The 16,300-nt window shown below is 30.2% G+C and overlaps 3 protein-coding genes across 7 annotated transcripts; 2 read left to right on the top strand and 1 right to left on the bottom strand.

Annotated features, from left to right (window-relative positions):
* Positions 1-1,513: 1,513 nt before the first annotated feature.
* On the top strand, positions 1,514-2,068 carry LOC122402870 (mitochondrial import inner membrane translocase subunit Tim9). The gene is made up of 2 exons (XM_043406031.1): positions 1,514-1,680; positions 1,852-2,068. Exons 1-2 carry the CDS (start codon positions 1,639-1,641, stop codon positions 2,065-2,067), a joined length of 258 nt encoding a protein of 85 aa, XP_043261966.1. The 5' UTR covers positions 1,514-1,638; the 3' UTR covers position 2,068.
* Positions 2,069-2,515: 447 nt separating this feature from the next.
* On the bottom strand, positions 2,516-5,697 carry LOC122402516 (G patch domain-containing protein 2). Of its 3 annotated transcripts, none has more exons than XM_043405373.1 (6): positions 5,594-5,697; positions 4,977-5,008; positions 4,286-4,461; positions 3,599-3,953; positions 3,287-3,489; positions 2,516-3,226 (listed from the first exon to the last, which is right to left on the bottom strand). In XM_043405373.1, the coding sequence occupies exons 1-6, from the start codon at positions 5,594-5,596 to the stop codon at positions 2,517-2,519; spliced, it is 1,479 nt and encodes a 492-aa protein (XP_043261308.1). In that variant the 5' UTR covers positions 5,597-5,697; the 3' UTR covers position 2,516. The 3 variants fall into 3 exon arrangements, with proteins under 3 accessions (XP_043261308.1, XP_043261316.1, XP_043261325.1); XM_043405381.1 differs by lacking the exon at positions 5,594-5,697 and adding an exon at positions 5,087-5,143; XM_043405390.1 differs by lacking the exons at positions 4,977-5,008; positions 5,594-5,697 and adding an exon at positions 4,770-4,838.
* A 203-nt stretch (positions 5,698-5,900) lies between these two features.
* Positions 5,901-16,212, top strand: LOC122402193. 3 transcript variants are annotated; one of them, XR_006259500.1, is made up of 11 exons: positions 5,901-6,703; positions 7,314-7,847; positions 7,934-8,037; positions 8,115-8,292; positions 8,925-9,048; positions 9,727-9,874; positions 10,143-11,008; positions 12,162-12,729; positions 12,814-13,375; positions 13,479-14,393; positions 16,080-16,212. XR_006259500.1 is itself a non-coding variant. In XM_043404805.1 (10 exons), the coding sequence occupies exons 1-10, from the start codon at positions 6,319-6,321 to the stop codon at positions 13,646-13,648; spliced, it is 3,636 nt and encodes a 1,211-aa protein (XP_043260740.1). In that variant the 5' UTR covers positions 5,901-6,318; the 3' UTR covers positions 13,649-15,111. The 3 variants fall into 3 exon arrangements, 2 of the variants coding, with proteins under 2 accessions (XP_043260740.1, XP_043260730.1); XM_043404805.1 differs by lacking the exon at positions 16,080-16,212 and having other exon boundaries at positions 8,928-9,048; positions 13,479-15,111; XM_043404795.1 differs by lacking the exon at positions 16,080-16,212 and having other exon boundaries at positions 13,479-15,111.
* The last annotated feature ends 88 nt before the right edge of the window (positions 16,213-16,300 follow it).

The raw sequence follows: 16,300 nt of genomic DNA, 5'->3' as shown, positions 1-16,300 counted from the left end.
TATGCCAATAGTGTACACTATTGAATAATCATATAGAGAACTAGCTTGCAAAATGTATGGACATGTCAGTAAAAAGACTGACAATGAGATATGAAACGAAATGAATAAATGTGAAGAATTGAAAGAGAGCGCCATCTCTAGAAAACAGTGTATGTTGTTCTAATAAATCACTTATGGTAGAGTCGTAATGGATTCAAATTCAATATTGAAAGTACAATTTCGTTGGAAACGATGGAAATTATAATTTAAGAAATAATTTATTTACTTGCATCTCTATCGGTTAATTTACGATACATGCAATGGCCGTTAACAAAATAAGCAAGCATAACAGCAATAGTGCAAGTAAACCACTATGATTTGCAACTAATAAAAGCGATAAAAATTTTGTGGGTAATATCTGACAATCTTACAAAGTTTAACCAAAACTTTATCCAACGCAAATAGTATGCGTTTGAAACAAAACAATGCAAATAAAAAACGACGATTTTGTCAATTTTACTCGAACTATGTAAAAATGTTGAAGGTCTTTTAATACAGCACCATTTATTTGGAGGTACTGCTACTTTTACAAACTCTCGTTTATTACCTGTCCTCGCTTTGTTACCGTGACCAACGCAAATCGTAGTTAAGCAGAAAAGAAAACTAAGTAAAAAGAATCGTTCGCAAATAATTCCTTCCTTAATATTCAAATAGGTGCAAATATATTCAAAACACAAAATTAACATTCGTGTATTCTAATAAAATGAGAAATAACTAAGTAATTTAATAAAAAGTGCAATATAGCTTATAAATAATCGATCAATACTACTTAGAATATAATGTAAAAATGTTGTATTGATATAAAATAATAAGAACATGTATTTATTATTTACCTCATAAATAAAAAGATGAATACTTCGAAGCACTTGAAATAAAGACTCTACCTTCTATGGCTGGTATGCTGCAGTCAACTGCCAACACGAAACATCTGCTCATTTTCTACTACCTTCGTCCTTATGCTCATTCACTGGTAATTCCCGTATTGTAACAATAAATAGTATATATCTTTATTCGCAATATTAATTGTGATATAACTTTAATAATTTCGTATCATTTTTTCGGAGTAGCTTATTGATACTTGAGTTTTAATAATTAAGCTTTTAAACAGATGAAAATCAAATAACGAACTAAATATGCATTAAATAAGTTCATAATTGATTGATATCATTATTTGTTAAAGACAGAAATGTTGCGATTAACTCCTATATTATTTTATATGCTTGTTGCTCTTGTAAATGGATTAATGTTTAAAAAATAAACTTATAATGGTTTCGACAAGCATATGATTTGGAAGTAATGCAACGGGATTTTTGAATTCACACCTGGGAAATTAGATATTTGTTTTCTGAGTTTCGATAGTTTTAGGATCGAAGATTCGTGTAGCCTATCACATGCCACGAAGAAGTTTGTAATACTTCGAATACTTGTTTGTCTAAATATATTCAAAGTTCATGCACATACAGCACGCACATGCGTATAAATCTATTCTAACCTTAAAATTATTCACGTCAAAGTTCCTTTAGCGACGCAAGGTGTATCGGTAATTTGTGCCTGAATATAAAGGTTTTTACTATAAATAAAACCAGTAGTGTAATTGCAATGCAGGCGCCGACAAAAGTGGATTCTAACCAGATTAAAGCCGTATGTATTTGCAATGATTTCATAAACGAATGTTCATACAAAGATCCTATCGAAATATATAAATGTATGTACAGGCATGAAATGTAGAGAATCATTAAATTTTTGTACGTGGTAATGCAAACAAATCGTTAATAAATGAAACTTTAAATGATCAGAATTTTTGTACTCCAGTTTCGAGAATTCCTGACATCTTATAACAAATTATCAGAAATTTGTTTTGTTGACTGCATAAATGATTTTACTGCTCGGGATATCAAGCCACAGGAGGATAAGTGTGCCCTAAATTGTATGGAAAAGTACTTGAAGATGAACCAACGAATATCTGAACGATTTCAAGAATATCAAATAATTACTAATAAGAATGTATTAACGGCTAACAAAAAATGAAGCAATGGTAAATAATTTTGTAATAAAAAATATAATTTTACCTGTCTTTTGAATAAAATTGATCTATAATTTAAATTAATACAAAAATGATGAACATTTTAATTTAACATTTATAAGTTGAACAGTAATTGTATAATATTTAACTATGTAAAACATTGAACAAATTCTAATAGACTTATTATGTACAAAATTGTTAAATAAAAATGTTATCTTAAATGAAGTAAGTGTAAATAATTAAAATAGAATGGTACCAAATGTGTAAATATATTAGTATTGTAATTAAAAGGTTTTAACAGTTTATGTTTCAATACTTTTATGATATTGGGAAAGGAAGAAAGATAAATAATGTATATTAATTGTTTGTAATTTTTTGCATAAAACCACGCAAGAATATACATATAAATAATTTATTTTAGAAAACAAATTAACAAAAAAGGGTTTTGTGTAGTTTAGCTTGATTTTGAATGACCAAATTCATGCAACTTTGGTTTTCCATGAATTTCGATGTCCATACTGTTTGTATCCCATTCAAAATGAGAAAATTTTGGTAAAGACTGCATGGAATCTATATTTGACGTAGGGCTTATACTTTGTAAGCCAAAACTTGTGCTAGAAATTTGATATTCCTGATTATGCATCACTGGTTCCGGATTTGGTGAATTTGGTGGAGTTCTTCTTAATCTCTTATAATCTGAAAATCTCTTTAATGGTGCTTGATCTACACAAATGGCTTGTGTAGTGTGTCTAGTTTTATATAAAATTGGACAACCTAAATCTCCTTTTAAGCTTAAACTGTATAAATTTGCAAGCCGACGAAGTTTTTCTCGCTCAGGTTGACGCATAGGATGTAATTTAAGTTCACTTTGAGTAGGATCTTGTAAAAACCTGGACACCTTTTCGTTAGCTGATGTGATAATCGAATATCCAGGTTTATTGTCGACATGACGACGACCAGCACGAATTTCTCTTCCACTATGACCTTCTCGAATTCTTTGAATTCTTTGTCTATAGCTTTTTCTTGCTTTATCTGTAGCATGCTCAAAACTTCCATGTAATAGCATTTGAAATGCTGAATCTGTAGTAACTTTATCTTCGTTAGTACTTTCACCATCATCCCACCAACTCGGCTCTCCAATCCAGTCCGACTGTTCGTCGTCTCCTAAAGTGAAAAACATCAGTTGAACAAATTACTTATTATTCAAAGTTAATAATTGTATACCTTCTCGATCTTCGTCATTTGTAATAAGTCCGGCTTCCGAATCACTAGACGAGATGCTCGAACTTGATATTTTTGAACAATCAATCAAATCTCCTGTTTGCATTTTAATGCGATTTTTTGATTTCGTATTTCTATTTGGTTTTAGAGATCTCATTTCACAATCTGTAGAACGCTCCCTACATGATCTTTTACGTTTTCCACACCTACGATAAAAAAGTCGTTTTGTAATAAGCTGATTTTTTTATAGTCCCAAATTCAATTTTTTTTCTATCGTTATGTAACGTGAATACATTATTATATTACATATATTACCATATTGTTCCATATCTATTTTTGCAATCGCTTCTGAAAATCCTCTTTTTATCTCCAAGTGTTGTTGACATAATTGCAACTGTTTGAGAAGTTGAAGGGTTTGAATCTGAATCAATAGCCATTCTCTTGAATTTTCTTTTACGTCTTGGATTTACTCTAGGTACAAAATTTTCATTAACTGAATCACTTTCAATATTGCTAGGATTATTGAAATTGGAAAAACGCGCAAATCTTTTTGTTTGATTTGTATCATCGCTATCGGATTGATATTTGCACATGGCATTATGTTTTGGAACATGGATATCACATATGGAAGACGAACTGTCATCCGAATGTTTGTTCATGTGTAGAGATGCTGAAATAATAGAATAATTATTTAAATATTATTTTCAAAATTCTTTTATTATTGTTCATGTTTTAAAAGTTACTTTTCAAAAATGTATAATCTTTGACTTCTTTATACAATTAAATATGGTTTCTATAAAGACAATCTTGCTAATAATCCTTTGTCTGCCACACAGAAGTAGACTGGAACTGATTTCATAGAAATGTGATTAGAACATGCGTTTGGCTCTAATGTGATTTTTATTCAAAAGTATTTATATAAAATTTTAACTTACAAATCATTTATGTAGATAATCCTATAAAATAAATAATTTTCTTATATTTTTAATTTTTTTCACTTACGAATATTGCCTGTGGAACGGGCTCTTCTTCTGATACCCCATCTACGTCTGACATTTGCACTATTTCTGCTTTCTTCCAATGCCAAAGTTAAATCGTGCACAAGTGCCTCCATTTTTACTCTTAAATCAGCTGGTACAGCTTTCAAAACACGCTCCATTTGAAGGATGCGATTGTTCCTAAATATTATTTAACACAATGCCAATGAAATTTTAATGCCATAATATAAGTCATCAACAGTATTGAATATTCATTATATAACAAATAACAGTAGAAAAATTATCTTGTTCTAAAACTATTGTACCAGTGTTTTTCTACATATATATATAATAATGTTTTACTAAAATAAAAATATTTATTGACATCTATACATCTGTTCTAAATAATGTTAATTATTGTTTAATTTTCAATACAAAATATATAATTTCAAAATTAATTCGAACACTGTATGTCTATATTTTTTCTTTAATAAGCAAATATGGTTTACCTGGTATATATCTTGTTTATTGCTTTATAACTGTTAATAAATTTAGATAGACAACAAATAACATGCTGTTGTGAAACATTACGATGTAAAATATTTATATTATTATTTAGGAATATCGATTATTAAAACAAAATCCAAAAAATATCAAAAATGCATCATATTTTAAATCAGTGACAAGATAGAAACACAGATTAAGTTCACACTCACCGTGTACTACAATTGCGCAAGATGTGAATGTGCTTTAAATTAGTATCATTATTAATTAATAACTTGTTTAATTGACAATGAAAAAAAAAATAAAACCAGTGATAACAAACTGTCAATTCCAAGACTATTTTTACTGTGCGCCACGGATCTTCTCTGTCTATCTTTCTCTAGATAGTGTGTGAATTAGTGTAAGGTATACATATATAGGTGTGTGTGGGAGTTACCGATTCTACAAGTAATAATTGGTTACGGTTGGACTATCCCACCATAGGTGTGTTCCAAAATTGAGAATTTATATCTAAACGTAAAGATAGTATTTCTATAAAAAACAAAATCGATGAGATAGTACACAAATGTTATATCTTTCTAATAGAAACAATATAAAATAAAATATAAATTTCACGTACAATTCTAATCATTATATGACTTGTTCTTAATATCGATTTATTTTATGACATAATTTACATATGTGTCAATCAACACTATAAAGTTACATTCTTTATTTCATTGTTCGCAAAAATTGTTTTAACAAATTGTTGCTAATCATTGTTGATCAGGAAATTAAACATGCGTACTATAATACGTTCTATAAGACGATGAAATGAAATCAAAGAAACCATGTAGCTACGATAGGACCATATTTGCTATAGCTATTCCCTGATACATACAAATTGTACAGTAAAATTTATATCATTTACTATACTTAAAAGTTGTTTTACGCGAGGCTACGTAATTTTTAATTTACACCGAATGAGGTTCCTAATTATAGCGTCGTTTTGACATAGCTGACCAATGAAATAACTTCTGTTTACATTCAAATTCATTGCCTTATGGAACGTATGCATGTACTACATATTTCGAAGATGACGCGGATTGAAAACGAGCCTTTAGCATATTTTTTCGGCCATTTCCGGTTGTGTTTTACAGACGCTTCGTGTCTATCCAAAGCTATTGCCTTTTCTCGGTCGAGCTTTTGACTAAATCGCATTTATGGAGAGATAAGTAATCTTTACTGAAACATAGTTTTCTTCGCTTCAGTGCATGTGTGTGAGGTGATAATTTGGAAGTAATGAAGAATTGCTTGGAAACGTATCCTATCGAGGGAAAACCTGGCGGTTGTGTAAATAGCGCGTAGTGGTAACTGCGCGTATGTTATGCGCATTCGCGGACAGATGAGCGCGGGATCGTGATACCCAGACGCGAGGGGACTGTAGCACGGGTGCTTACATGAAGTAACGTTTAATGGAGTTTATATGAAGTGTCGGGTATCGTGAAATTAACGTTTTTCACGCATTCATTGTTGTACGTATAATAAGTGCTTGGTCCCAAAGGGGGCCGCATAATGGACGGTGCCAATGTGAATGGCGGGAACGCCGATGAGGCGCGCGAGAATCCTAACCTAGAAAGTGGTAGTATGCCGGAATTACAGGAGGCACAAGAAACTGTAGAAACAACTATTCAAATGGACGGTCAGGAACTTAATGGCGATATAAAAGGCTCATCAAAAAAGAGTCCAACACCAATCGTTAGAAGAAAGCTGCGCAAGTTCAAAGCCAATTCAACTAGTACCATTGAAAGTGATACAACATTAGATACAAAAGGACGCAAGCGTAAGCTTTCGGAACCTGATGATGTTAGCTCCGAGGATTCTATGGAATTCAATGGATTTGATGCACAAGGGGCTAATGATATCGAACCAGGAAGTCATGTCTTAAGAAAACTAATTGGTATCAGTCATTGTTATGCCATATTCAATATGCAGACCATACATTTATCATTGAGAATAATGTTATCATATATATTCTTCTTTTTTTTCTGCAAACGAATAATTGTTGAATGAAAACAGTAGATCATTATTTTTGTTTACATGTATTATTTAATAAATAATAGATTGGATCTATTTACAACTAATGTCTTTCAAATATTAAGCAGGAATTCTTGTATTCAGCATTTTTTTCTGCATTGTATATGATATATAGGAATTTTTCAATTTTTGTGTAATATATTGTTTTTATATAATTTAATTGTCTTAATATAATCATAATATATGAACAATATAATCAAAATATAAATTTATTATATTAATTAGTATTTTTCGATTCAAGATAATACTTGAGAACTATTAATTAAATTCCTTATTAGCATTTTAAAACATACCGGGTCTTTTTTGTAATATGTTAAATACCTGTCATGTAATTGCGGGGCATACCATTTTTTTAAAATATAGTATTTCAATTTTTGTAGTCTTTTTTATTAGAATCATTTTTTTTCATGCTTCATGTAAAATATTTCTTGGTGAAAATAGGTTTTCTTATATGTCTATATAATTTATTACAGCCGAAGCTGAGGTAGCAGAAGCTCAATTGGCAAAACGGTTAAGATATAGTATAAAGAAAGATTATGATGGGAGGAAAGATGATGAACAGGATTCAGATGACTACAAAATACATCATTATGATGAAGGACGTATGGTAGATATGAAAAAGATAAAAAGGGAAAAAGAATCTGATAGATCAGAAACAGATTCAGTCGGAATACCAAATACTATGGAGTTAGAACTAGAAGTACAAAAAGCAGATGAAATTTCAATGAAATCAACAAATTCATCTGCAGCTAGTAGTCCAGCTACATCTCAAAAATCTAGAAGTAGTCGTATGTCTCGTGGGGTTAGTCCACCATCAAGTACTGGGAAACAGAAAGCAGCTGTTGATATGTCGAATCCTGCGTTCAAAGAACCTTTTAGATATGGTTGGAAGCGAGAATTAGTATTTAGAGCAAGTACTGATTCAACCCTTAAAAGAATGGCTGATATTTATTACTATACACCAAAGGGCAAGAAAGTTAGAAGTTTTAGAGAAGTTGCAGAATTTCGTAAGTATAATTTATTGAAAATAATATGCTATATAATGATGACATAATTTGGAAGGAAATGTAATTTTTTTTTTCTTTTTTTTTAGTTCATACAAAGGAGTTGACTATTGATAATTTTACATTTTTCAAAGAACCAATTGGTATGGATGATCCTGAGAAGGAAATTATTCGAGATGCGAAAAAAATGAGAGTACGTAATTTTACTTTTTGGGTTATAAAAAATTTATATCGATGTTTAGTTTAATATTAATTTTTACTCTGCTGCAGGGATCTACTTCAAGAAAAAGTTATGCGTATAAAAAAAGTACACCTGGAAGAAGAACCGTGGGAGAATCACCTGCTCCAGTGCCTGTACCTGTGCCTACAAAAGTTGCTTCTAAATCGCCGAAAGCTGCAACCCCGGGATTTAAAGTTAAAGTGCCTGCAAAGAGAACTCCACAAATAAGTATGCATTTATGTTAATAGAATGTTGTATTTGTTATTATCTGTAACTTCTAGTTATCGTATTAATCCACTTAAATAATATTGCTAAGTCACTGTATACTTATTAACCAAATGATATTTTTCTTTTAGTAAGTACTCTTATATCCATATGTATGTTCCATCTATCTTTATAACGCTTGAAATATCTTTCTTTACTTTTATGCCGGGAATACACTGCTATTCGTAAACGGTTCGCCAGCAGTGTGAAAACTCGCGAACAGCGAACACTATTCGCTCGGGAAGCGGTACATCAAAGAATCTGTTCGCGAACTCAAAGTTTGCGTAGGTTATAACTTTTCGCTAGCTATTCGCGAGCTCCAGTGTGAAAACGCGTCTGTTTCCGTTGACGAACAGCTCGCGAACTACTTGCAAGCAGTTTTCTCTCTAGTATATTCCCGGTATTAGATCATAAAATAATATTCCTTACAAAGTTGAAGCAACTCTGAAAATTTATTAAATAGTATGTTTCTAATTGTATAAGTTAGTGAAATACTCTTTAACTTTCTGTGATTTTATAGCGCATTGTTTTATAAATAGTGATGTAACGATATTTTATAATTATGATTTTGACGAGAATTATTTGCATATGCATAGCAGAAATAAAGCCACCTGTTGAAGAAAGTGAGATGCTTCCGCCACAACGGACCACAAGCACAAGAAGAAGTCAACCATTGATAGAAAAACCACTACCACCTCCTAAACCTAAAAGAAAAATTACGTAAGTAGCTAATTGTTTTAATCATTATTGTATTTATTATATGGTCTAATCGCGGTTAATTTGCAATACTCGAGGGTATCCAATTGCTTACTAGTTAGACGTGATTGTTAATCATGTTTAACGTGCTTTGAAAAGGTCCAATGAAGGATTTACAGCATGTGCATTCATTATATTTTTCGAGAAAATGAATATTCCCTTTTAGAATTCTTGTACAATAACATTTCAAAACAAATGGAGAAAATACGAAAAAGTAATAAATTAATTCATATCATTCTAAATTCCCTATCTTATAAAATTCTAACTTTGTAGTAGTTACTATACTAGTACAGAAATATTTGTTTTATTTTGCTGGTTAAATTTTTTATTTTATATTCTTTTATACAGAATTTTGTCTAATAATTTGTTGCATAAATTTTGCTTCAGTAGGCGCGTAAAAATTAGAATTTGCATTACAAGAATATATTGAAGTATACTTTATTTGATTAATCATAAAATGCATGCTGTATAATAAGTATACGTAATTAAAGAGTTCGAGATTTTATTCTGAAACAGTTCAAACTTTTCCTTCTATATTTTTCATAACTGTATCCTTCTTTATCCTTTTGATCCTTATATCCCTTATTTAAATTTTGTGTTTTATTCCTTGATCCCCTTCCCCAATCAACGCACATCTTACAGGCCCAAAGTTCAAGAACCATGCAGTATAAGGTGCTCAACGAGTATGGGGTTGATACCAAGCTTACAATGTAGTGTGTGTCTCTGTTTATATCATCCTGAATGTGTTGATGGTTTGGAATTAACGGGGACTGACAATTATATTTGCAAGGTATGTTTCATTTATAACCATAAAGTATTTTTTCTTAAAATTGTTTATAAATTATTGTCAGTTCAATATTTCAAATATTCTTTACTATAATATAATTAAAAATACAGCCCACGTTTCTTGCCTTCTAAAAAGATTCTTTATTCGATCGATATTTCAATATTTAATTCTATATGAACAATATTTAAGTTTAAAATTTATTAATTATTGAATATACTTCGATGAAGTCGGATACAAAGTATTTAAATGAGTGACGTTAATTTTGTTATAGAATTGTCAGCAGGATACTAGTGAATCTCAGCAACCTCAAACAAATCCATCTTTGACACCTCCTCCATTAATACCAATTAGTATGCTAGGCGCGCAAGGTGCAAAATCAAAACATCAAGTAAATTTAACTCCACCAAAACTTCAAAGAATTCCAAAATCTGATAATACAGATTCACAACCTCGAAATGTTGCTAAAGTTTCAAAAACACCGTCAGCAACGTCATATCCGTCTTCGAATTCTGATAAGAAAGAAAGCAATTGGTATGCTCAAGCAGAAAATGAATTTTTGCAAAGTCATGATGGAATGTTACCGAAACCACCACAAAATATTGCTCTAATGGGAGGTAAAAGATACATTGTTGTGCCAAAAAATAACGCTATGGCTGTGCAACCAGCTATAACAGTAAAGCCTGATAAAATTGGTGATAAGCCACCTATACTTCAGGATGGTTCACTTACCGATATATCAAACACTGTGGACAATTCCATAAATACAAAATCTCGTATTCCTTTATCAATGAAATCTTTGGGAAAAGATGCTATCGATGAATCAACTGATAAATATACATTGAAAGATGAAATACACGCAGAACGTACTGTATACCCTCCTGAGGAAGTAACAGAAGAAACGTGTAATAACAGCAATAGAACAGATACATTGATTGCTAATAGGTCAGAAAATGATTCGTCCAATTTAAGGACAGATCTTTCACTAGAAAGCACGAGATCAATAACAAGTAACAAATCACCTGAACGGATAGCTGTAATAAATCATTCAAACACAACTAGTACAAATAATGATCTACTTAAAGTAGATTCACGTCAATGTGTGACGAGTAGTTTGGGTGCTATTAAAATAAGTAGCAAGTAAGTGTTTGTTTCTCAAACACGCCTGTATATTTCTTTTACTTCCTTTTTTTAAACAATCTCCAGATAAGTTAAGGCAACTCTCTTTTGAGGTTTTGGCAGTTGCTTTGTACATATTGTATTTACAAGATATGTGTGCTGTTTTTGTGATAATTAATTTTATATTACATATGCGTATAAAAAAAGCATTTTTAATTTTTTGTTTATACATTTTTATGAATTGTACCAGGCTGTTTTCATAATTTTGTTGAAGCTTTGAAGAGAAATAATAGAAATCTGTAGCAATATATTCATATTCTTTTATACAAAATTTACATAAATAGTATTGTAAATGCAATATATACTGATGTTTATTATATTTGGAAATATAAAAGTTCGACGTGAAAAATGAATTTGATTTTATCTTGTGATCGAAGCACACTGCCTTAGCTTCTTAGAAATGCGGCCAAATTTTTGAGACGTGTGAAAAATGAACAGAACAATCACATATCGTTGGTTCTTGCAGGTATTCTGTAATTGTAGTATCAAAGTAAAATTTCATTCCCTGATAGATTTAATTTATTTACGTTCTTTAAAAGAATTACAAAAAATTGACCAATCTTCGTATCTGTTATTTACATTCATGCTACAATTGCAAATACAGCTACTGATAAGTGCTTCAGTGTAAAAAATCTAATTCATTTTTACTTTTTATATTTACAGATATAAAGACATGTGCGAGCTGAAACACAAAAATCTCTTAGTGCGTTTTCCCACAAACATCCTAAAATCCTTGTTCCTCATTATTTATACCACCTATTTATGTTTGTTTTTTGTTTCTGTACATTTATTCTAATTTTAAAATATTACATTTTCAACCTTTGGAATTTTTTTCAGAGGCTTTTACTCTTATATTTCTTGTTTAATAGAGTATAATATCGGCATCATTGTTGTAAATCATTGGTCCTTTAAAAGCCTCTTCAAAAATTAACATTCTCTTAATTATATTAAGGAAAATGATGAATAGTTCAGATACTAGTGTAAACTTACTCTTTTACTTAAGAAAATCAATTATTATACATATTTTAATGAATGATACCCTTATTATATATTTTAGGCCTTCGTTTCTGAAAAAGAAATTATTAAAAATCTTTTTTTGTTGTGATATTTTCAGAAGGAAACAACATCAACAGGAAACAGAACAACAACAACATTTTATGAATTCAGTCTGTGCTGGTTACCATGCTTTGCTACGTATTTTCCAATATCTTAAGGTTCAAGAATTGCTTCGAGCGGCTAGAGTATGTAAAATGTGGCGGGACTTGGCTGCGCATCCTTCTTTGTGGAAGACCGTGCGAATGAAAAATAGTCAGGTTACAGATTGGGATGGTTTAGCAGATACATTGCAAAGACGCGGTACTCAACACTTAGATCTCCGAAAAATGCTTGTAGCGGGTGAATCTGATAGCATTTGGAAAAAGTTCTTGTTGGTGATACCACGTGTAACTAGTCTCGTTAAACTAGAGTTATGTAGATGTCCCGTGATGGTAGTTGAGGAAGTCATTAAGAACTGTCCTCAGTTAGAAGTACTGAGTGCAATGACGATAAAATGCGATTCCTTGAATTTGGAATCAGTTGGAAATTTTAAACGTTGTCAAGAATTGAGGCTTAAGGCAATAAGTGGAATGTCCCTACAAGAAGATCTCACGCCTTTACAAGAATTAGTACAGTTAACACAACTCGTAAGTGTAATCATTTTTTATTGTAATTGTTCTTCAACGTTAATTATCGTATTATGATTTTCATACTTACTACATACATTGCAGAGTTTAACATCGGTTAAGGACCTTGGAAAGAAGAGAATCGATATTATACAAACATTAATAAATTTGGAGGCACTAGAATTGGGAGAGTGTTCTGATTTTCCAGATAAATTTGGTACTACAGTTTTAATAAAATTACAAAAATTAGAACGAGTTAGGCTTGAAAAGGGACAAGGTTCGTGTTGCACATTCGATATATTGGACGGTGTATCTAAATTGCAAAATTTGAGTCAAATGGAATTAGTAAATTTTGATGTGAAAAATGGCTTTGATAAATGTCTTGCAAATTGTAAGAATATTAAAAGGCTGTTAATTATACCAACTTACATATCCCAATCGGCAACGTCCAACAATATGGTGCTTGGCGGCGTTACTGAATTGTCAAATAATTTGACACATTTCGTATGGGGTGTTACACTCGAGTTACTTAGGGTTACCGAACTATTTGTTGATCAATGTAACTTAATGAATAAACAAGTTACCGGTGATTCGATACCAGTTTTGAAACCAGTACCTTGTTTAAAATTAATCGAGGATGTTGAGGATGAAAATGACAATCAGAAAGGTACGTAATATATAAATATGTTTATTTATATGCGCATGTGAACAATATTTTTCCATTAAATTATATGTATAAAATTATTTTTAATGATTTCTATATTTTTCAGGCGATGATAAACAACAACCAAACTTAACAAATCCACAAGTGGATATATTACCGTTGCCACAACTTCAAAAACTTTTACTAACTGCATTGCCTAAAACGCGAGTTAAAATATTGAAGATTCCTTTCCATGCTACATGGCGACAAAGCATTTCAGATACTGCTACGCAATAGAAAAAAAATGAAATAAACTGTACAAATACATATATTACAAGGAAAGAATATTACCTGATATAAGAAAATTAGAAATTTTGTAAATTTGACTCTACAATGTCTGCACAACTTATTCCAATAATTGTGAATTGGATGAAAAGTAATTTAATATTTATGTACTATGTGTTTTATAGTCTTCAATTCCCCTTGAATAATGTATCGATACACTCTACAGTAATCACAAATAATGTTTTCATTAAAGCTTTTAATGACAAAAACGGGACCATAAGTATATTGCGAGGTGTTTTGTCTGCAAAACAAAATTTCGTGAGAGGCTGGTATTCTTGTATTAATTCGGTTGATCCATGAAGGGCTTAAAATTTTTTTAGGCTGCAACACTTTTAATATATGGTCCACAGAGATTATTTGGCGTGCTGTAACGTGTATCTGCGTCAAGAGAAATGTCTGAATTTCAAAAAAGGTGTACATGTTTAGAATAATTATGGTATGAAATTAAGATTTATGAAAGTTTCGCGCACATTAATTAAAAGGGGATTGATAAATGAACTATACAATTTTCGGTTTTTACAAAACGTGTAGAACTTGTATAACATCTTATGAAAGATGTTGAGTCAAGATAGATTGTACTTTTAATTTCGTGACGTATGCCAGATTTCGATGGATTTCTATTGAGGTAGCAGTGAAAAAGAAACGAAATCATGTGGTCTACAAGGCTCTATATAGAGATTAGGCTGTATAAATAACGGTATATATTACTGTAATTGTATGTGTATCTTTAATATTTAAGATATGAGTTTTCCGCTGCAAAGAAATTATGGAGAAGTTTCTAAGTAATATTGTAGAATGTGTAATATACTTACGATTCTGCATAATTCGTAATCAAATATTATATTATAAAAACGTAGTGATTTATCTGTACTTCGTACAAATTACGCAATTACGATAAATTCCCTAACTAAGGTGTTTAAATTCATTTTCAAATATGATAATTATTTTTTTCCTTCCTTCCTGTCATTCATTTTTCTAATACTCTTTCTGCGGGTAGTATATTGATACGATGCAAAATTAGATTTTATACTGCAAATGATAATGATACAGAAGAATATCACAAGTTTTATGCGTAAATGTAATATATACATGAAATTTTTAAATAATATAACGAAAATTATTTCACGGGTAATAATATATAAATAGATTTCTTCAGTTAAACGATGTTATCTATTGTACGTATTTGTTATATTTATATACGCTGTACTTTTTGCCCACTCTTAAATTCGTTCTTTGTAAGAATGTTATACTATTAGTTACCTTACTTTGCAGCGTGAAAATTCAGCTAATTGTTTTATTATATAATTTTTAGTTGTACACAAACTGTATAATTTATAAACATTAAGGGGGATCTATAGATATACTTTCCTAGTTAACAGGTTAAATACAGAAATGAAAATATTTTTTATGTTAAGTACGAGCTGTGAATACTATTGAATTAAATTTAAGGATGAATATTACATTTTCATGGCTTTTAGCCTTGATATAAGTATTACAAATACTTTTATATCAAAGTAATAAATGTTGAATAACTAATAGAAAATTTAAAAAAAAAATGATTTCTTAATAATTTTCCAAATTTTTATTTTGTTCCTTTTGCTGTTTAGTTTGCAATCACATTTTACAAATTTTTAATTCATTGCATTCTTCGTTTTCTTTTTTTTTCTTTTTACATGTACAAATGATTCCAAACAAGAGCACTCTAGTTCTTAACAATTTCAATCACACAGTTTAATGTGTTTGTTATGTCAAAGGTAAAACATTCTAATTAAAAACTTTTTATTATGTATATTATAATCATGTATTCCTATATTTATATAAGGACATACATGTGAAATAGAATACTAAATTTTTACTTTATGTAAATAATTATTTGATGATTGACTCATTCTTTTTAGATCCCCTTTAATGCAACTTTATAAATAGAATAAAAGGCAATATAAATTTATTCTTAAAAAATTTATTAAATATATTAATCATTTGTTTCTTACTTTGTACAATATAGATCTTATACAAAAGAAAAATTCGTTTCATTCATGTTTTGTATATTTTTATTTTTAATGCACATTTAGTAAGTAATTTTAAAGAAATATGAAAAAGATTGAAAATAATTAAATTTTTATATATACATATAAATATATATACATGCAATATATGTATATACACATGTATATATATATATATATATATATATACATGCATACGCAACACACATATACTTCTATGTATTTTGAGAGTGTTTGCCGTGTTGCGCAAATATCGACATGTGTGCAATCATAAAATAAAATTATTTCTTAGTATATGATGGAACGATAAAATTGATTTTAATGTTATGTACATAGCAAATTTGTTCAACAAAGTGTGATCAATGTGCTCATTTCAGATGAAGGAAATGAAAAAATAGTAAAAAAAAATGATTTTAAGAAGAAGTTTAGCGTAATTGCAAAAGTAGGTGACCTCTGGTGGAGATTGAAAATCAATAAAGTGCAGTGGAGTCCGTAGTACAATACGCAGGAAAAGAAGCTAGCTCCATTCTGGCATTTCGAGGTTATGTCGGTAGAGTTTCAGAAGGCACGAAGCATCGGACGTTCTATTTTTGTTTCG

Source organism: Colletes gigas, unplaced genomic scaffold (assembly GCF_013123115.1).
Source record: "Colletes gigas isolate AHSC1104 unplaced genomic scaffold, ASM1312311v1 Colletes_gigas_Sc00002, whole genome shotgun sequence".
Taxonomy (NCBI): domain Eukaryota; kingdom Metazoa; phylum Arthropoda; class Insecta; order Hymenoptera; family Colletidae; genus Colletes; species Colletes gigas.
Note: the sequence above shows the minus strand (reverse complement) of the source record. Positions and strands in the feature narration are given on the sequence as shown.

What these genes read in the sequence shown, in the direction of transcription:
- LOC122402193 (XM_043404795.1), top strand. Translation starts at nt 6,319, where the DNA reads ATGGACGGTGCCAATGTGAATGGCGGGAACGCCGATGAGGCGCGCGAG. An exon ending in TAGAGAAGTTGCAGAATTTC is followed by an intron (nt 7,848 to 7,933) that starts GTAAGTATAATT and finishes CTTTTTTTTTAG; the next exon opens with TTCATACAAAGGAGTTGACT. An exon ending in GAGATGCGAAAAAAATGAGA is followed by an intron (nt 8,038 to 8,114) that starts GTACGTAATTTT and finishes ACTCTGCTGCAG; the next exon opens with GGATCTACTTCAAGAAAAAG.
- LOC122402870 (XM_043406031.1), top strand. Translation starts at nt 1,639, where the DNA reads ATGCAGGCGCCGACAAAAGTGGATTCTAACCAGATTAAAGCC. An exon ending in ATTCTAACCAGATTAAAGCC is followed by an intron (nt 1,681 to 1,851) that starts GTATGTATTTGC and finishes TTTGTACTCCAG; the next exon opens with TTTCGAGAATTCCTGACATC.
- LOC122402516 (XM_043405373.1), bottom strand. An exon ending in TTGCGCAATTGTAGTACACG is followed by an intron (nt 4,462 to 4,976) that starts GTGAGTGTGAAC and finishes AATAATATTTAG; the next exon opens with GAACAATCGCATCCTTCAAA. An exon ending in AATAGATATGGAACAATATG is followed by an intron (nt 3,490 to 3,598) that starts GTAATATATGTA and finishes TTTTTATCGTAG; the next exon opens with GTGTGGAAAACGTAAAAGAT.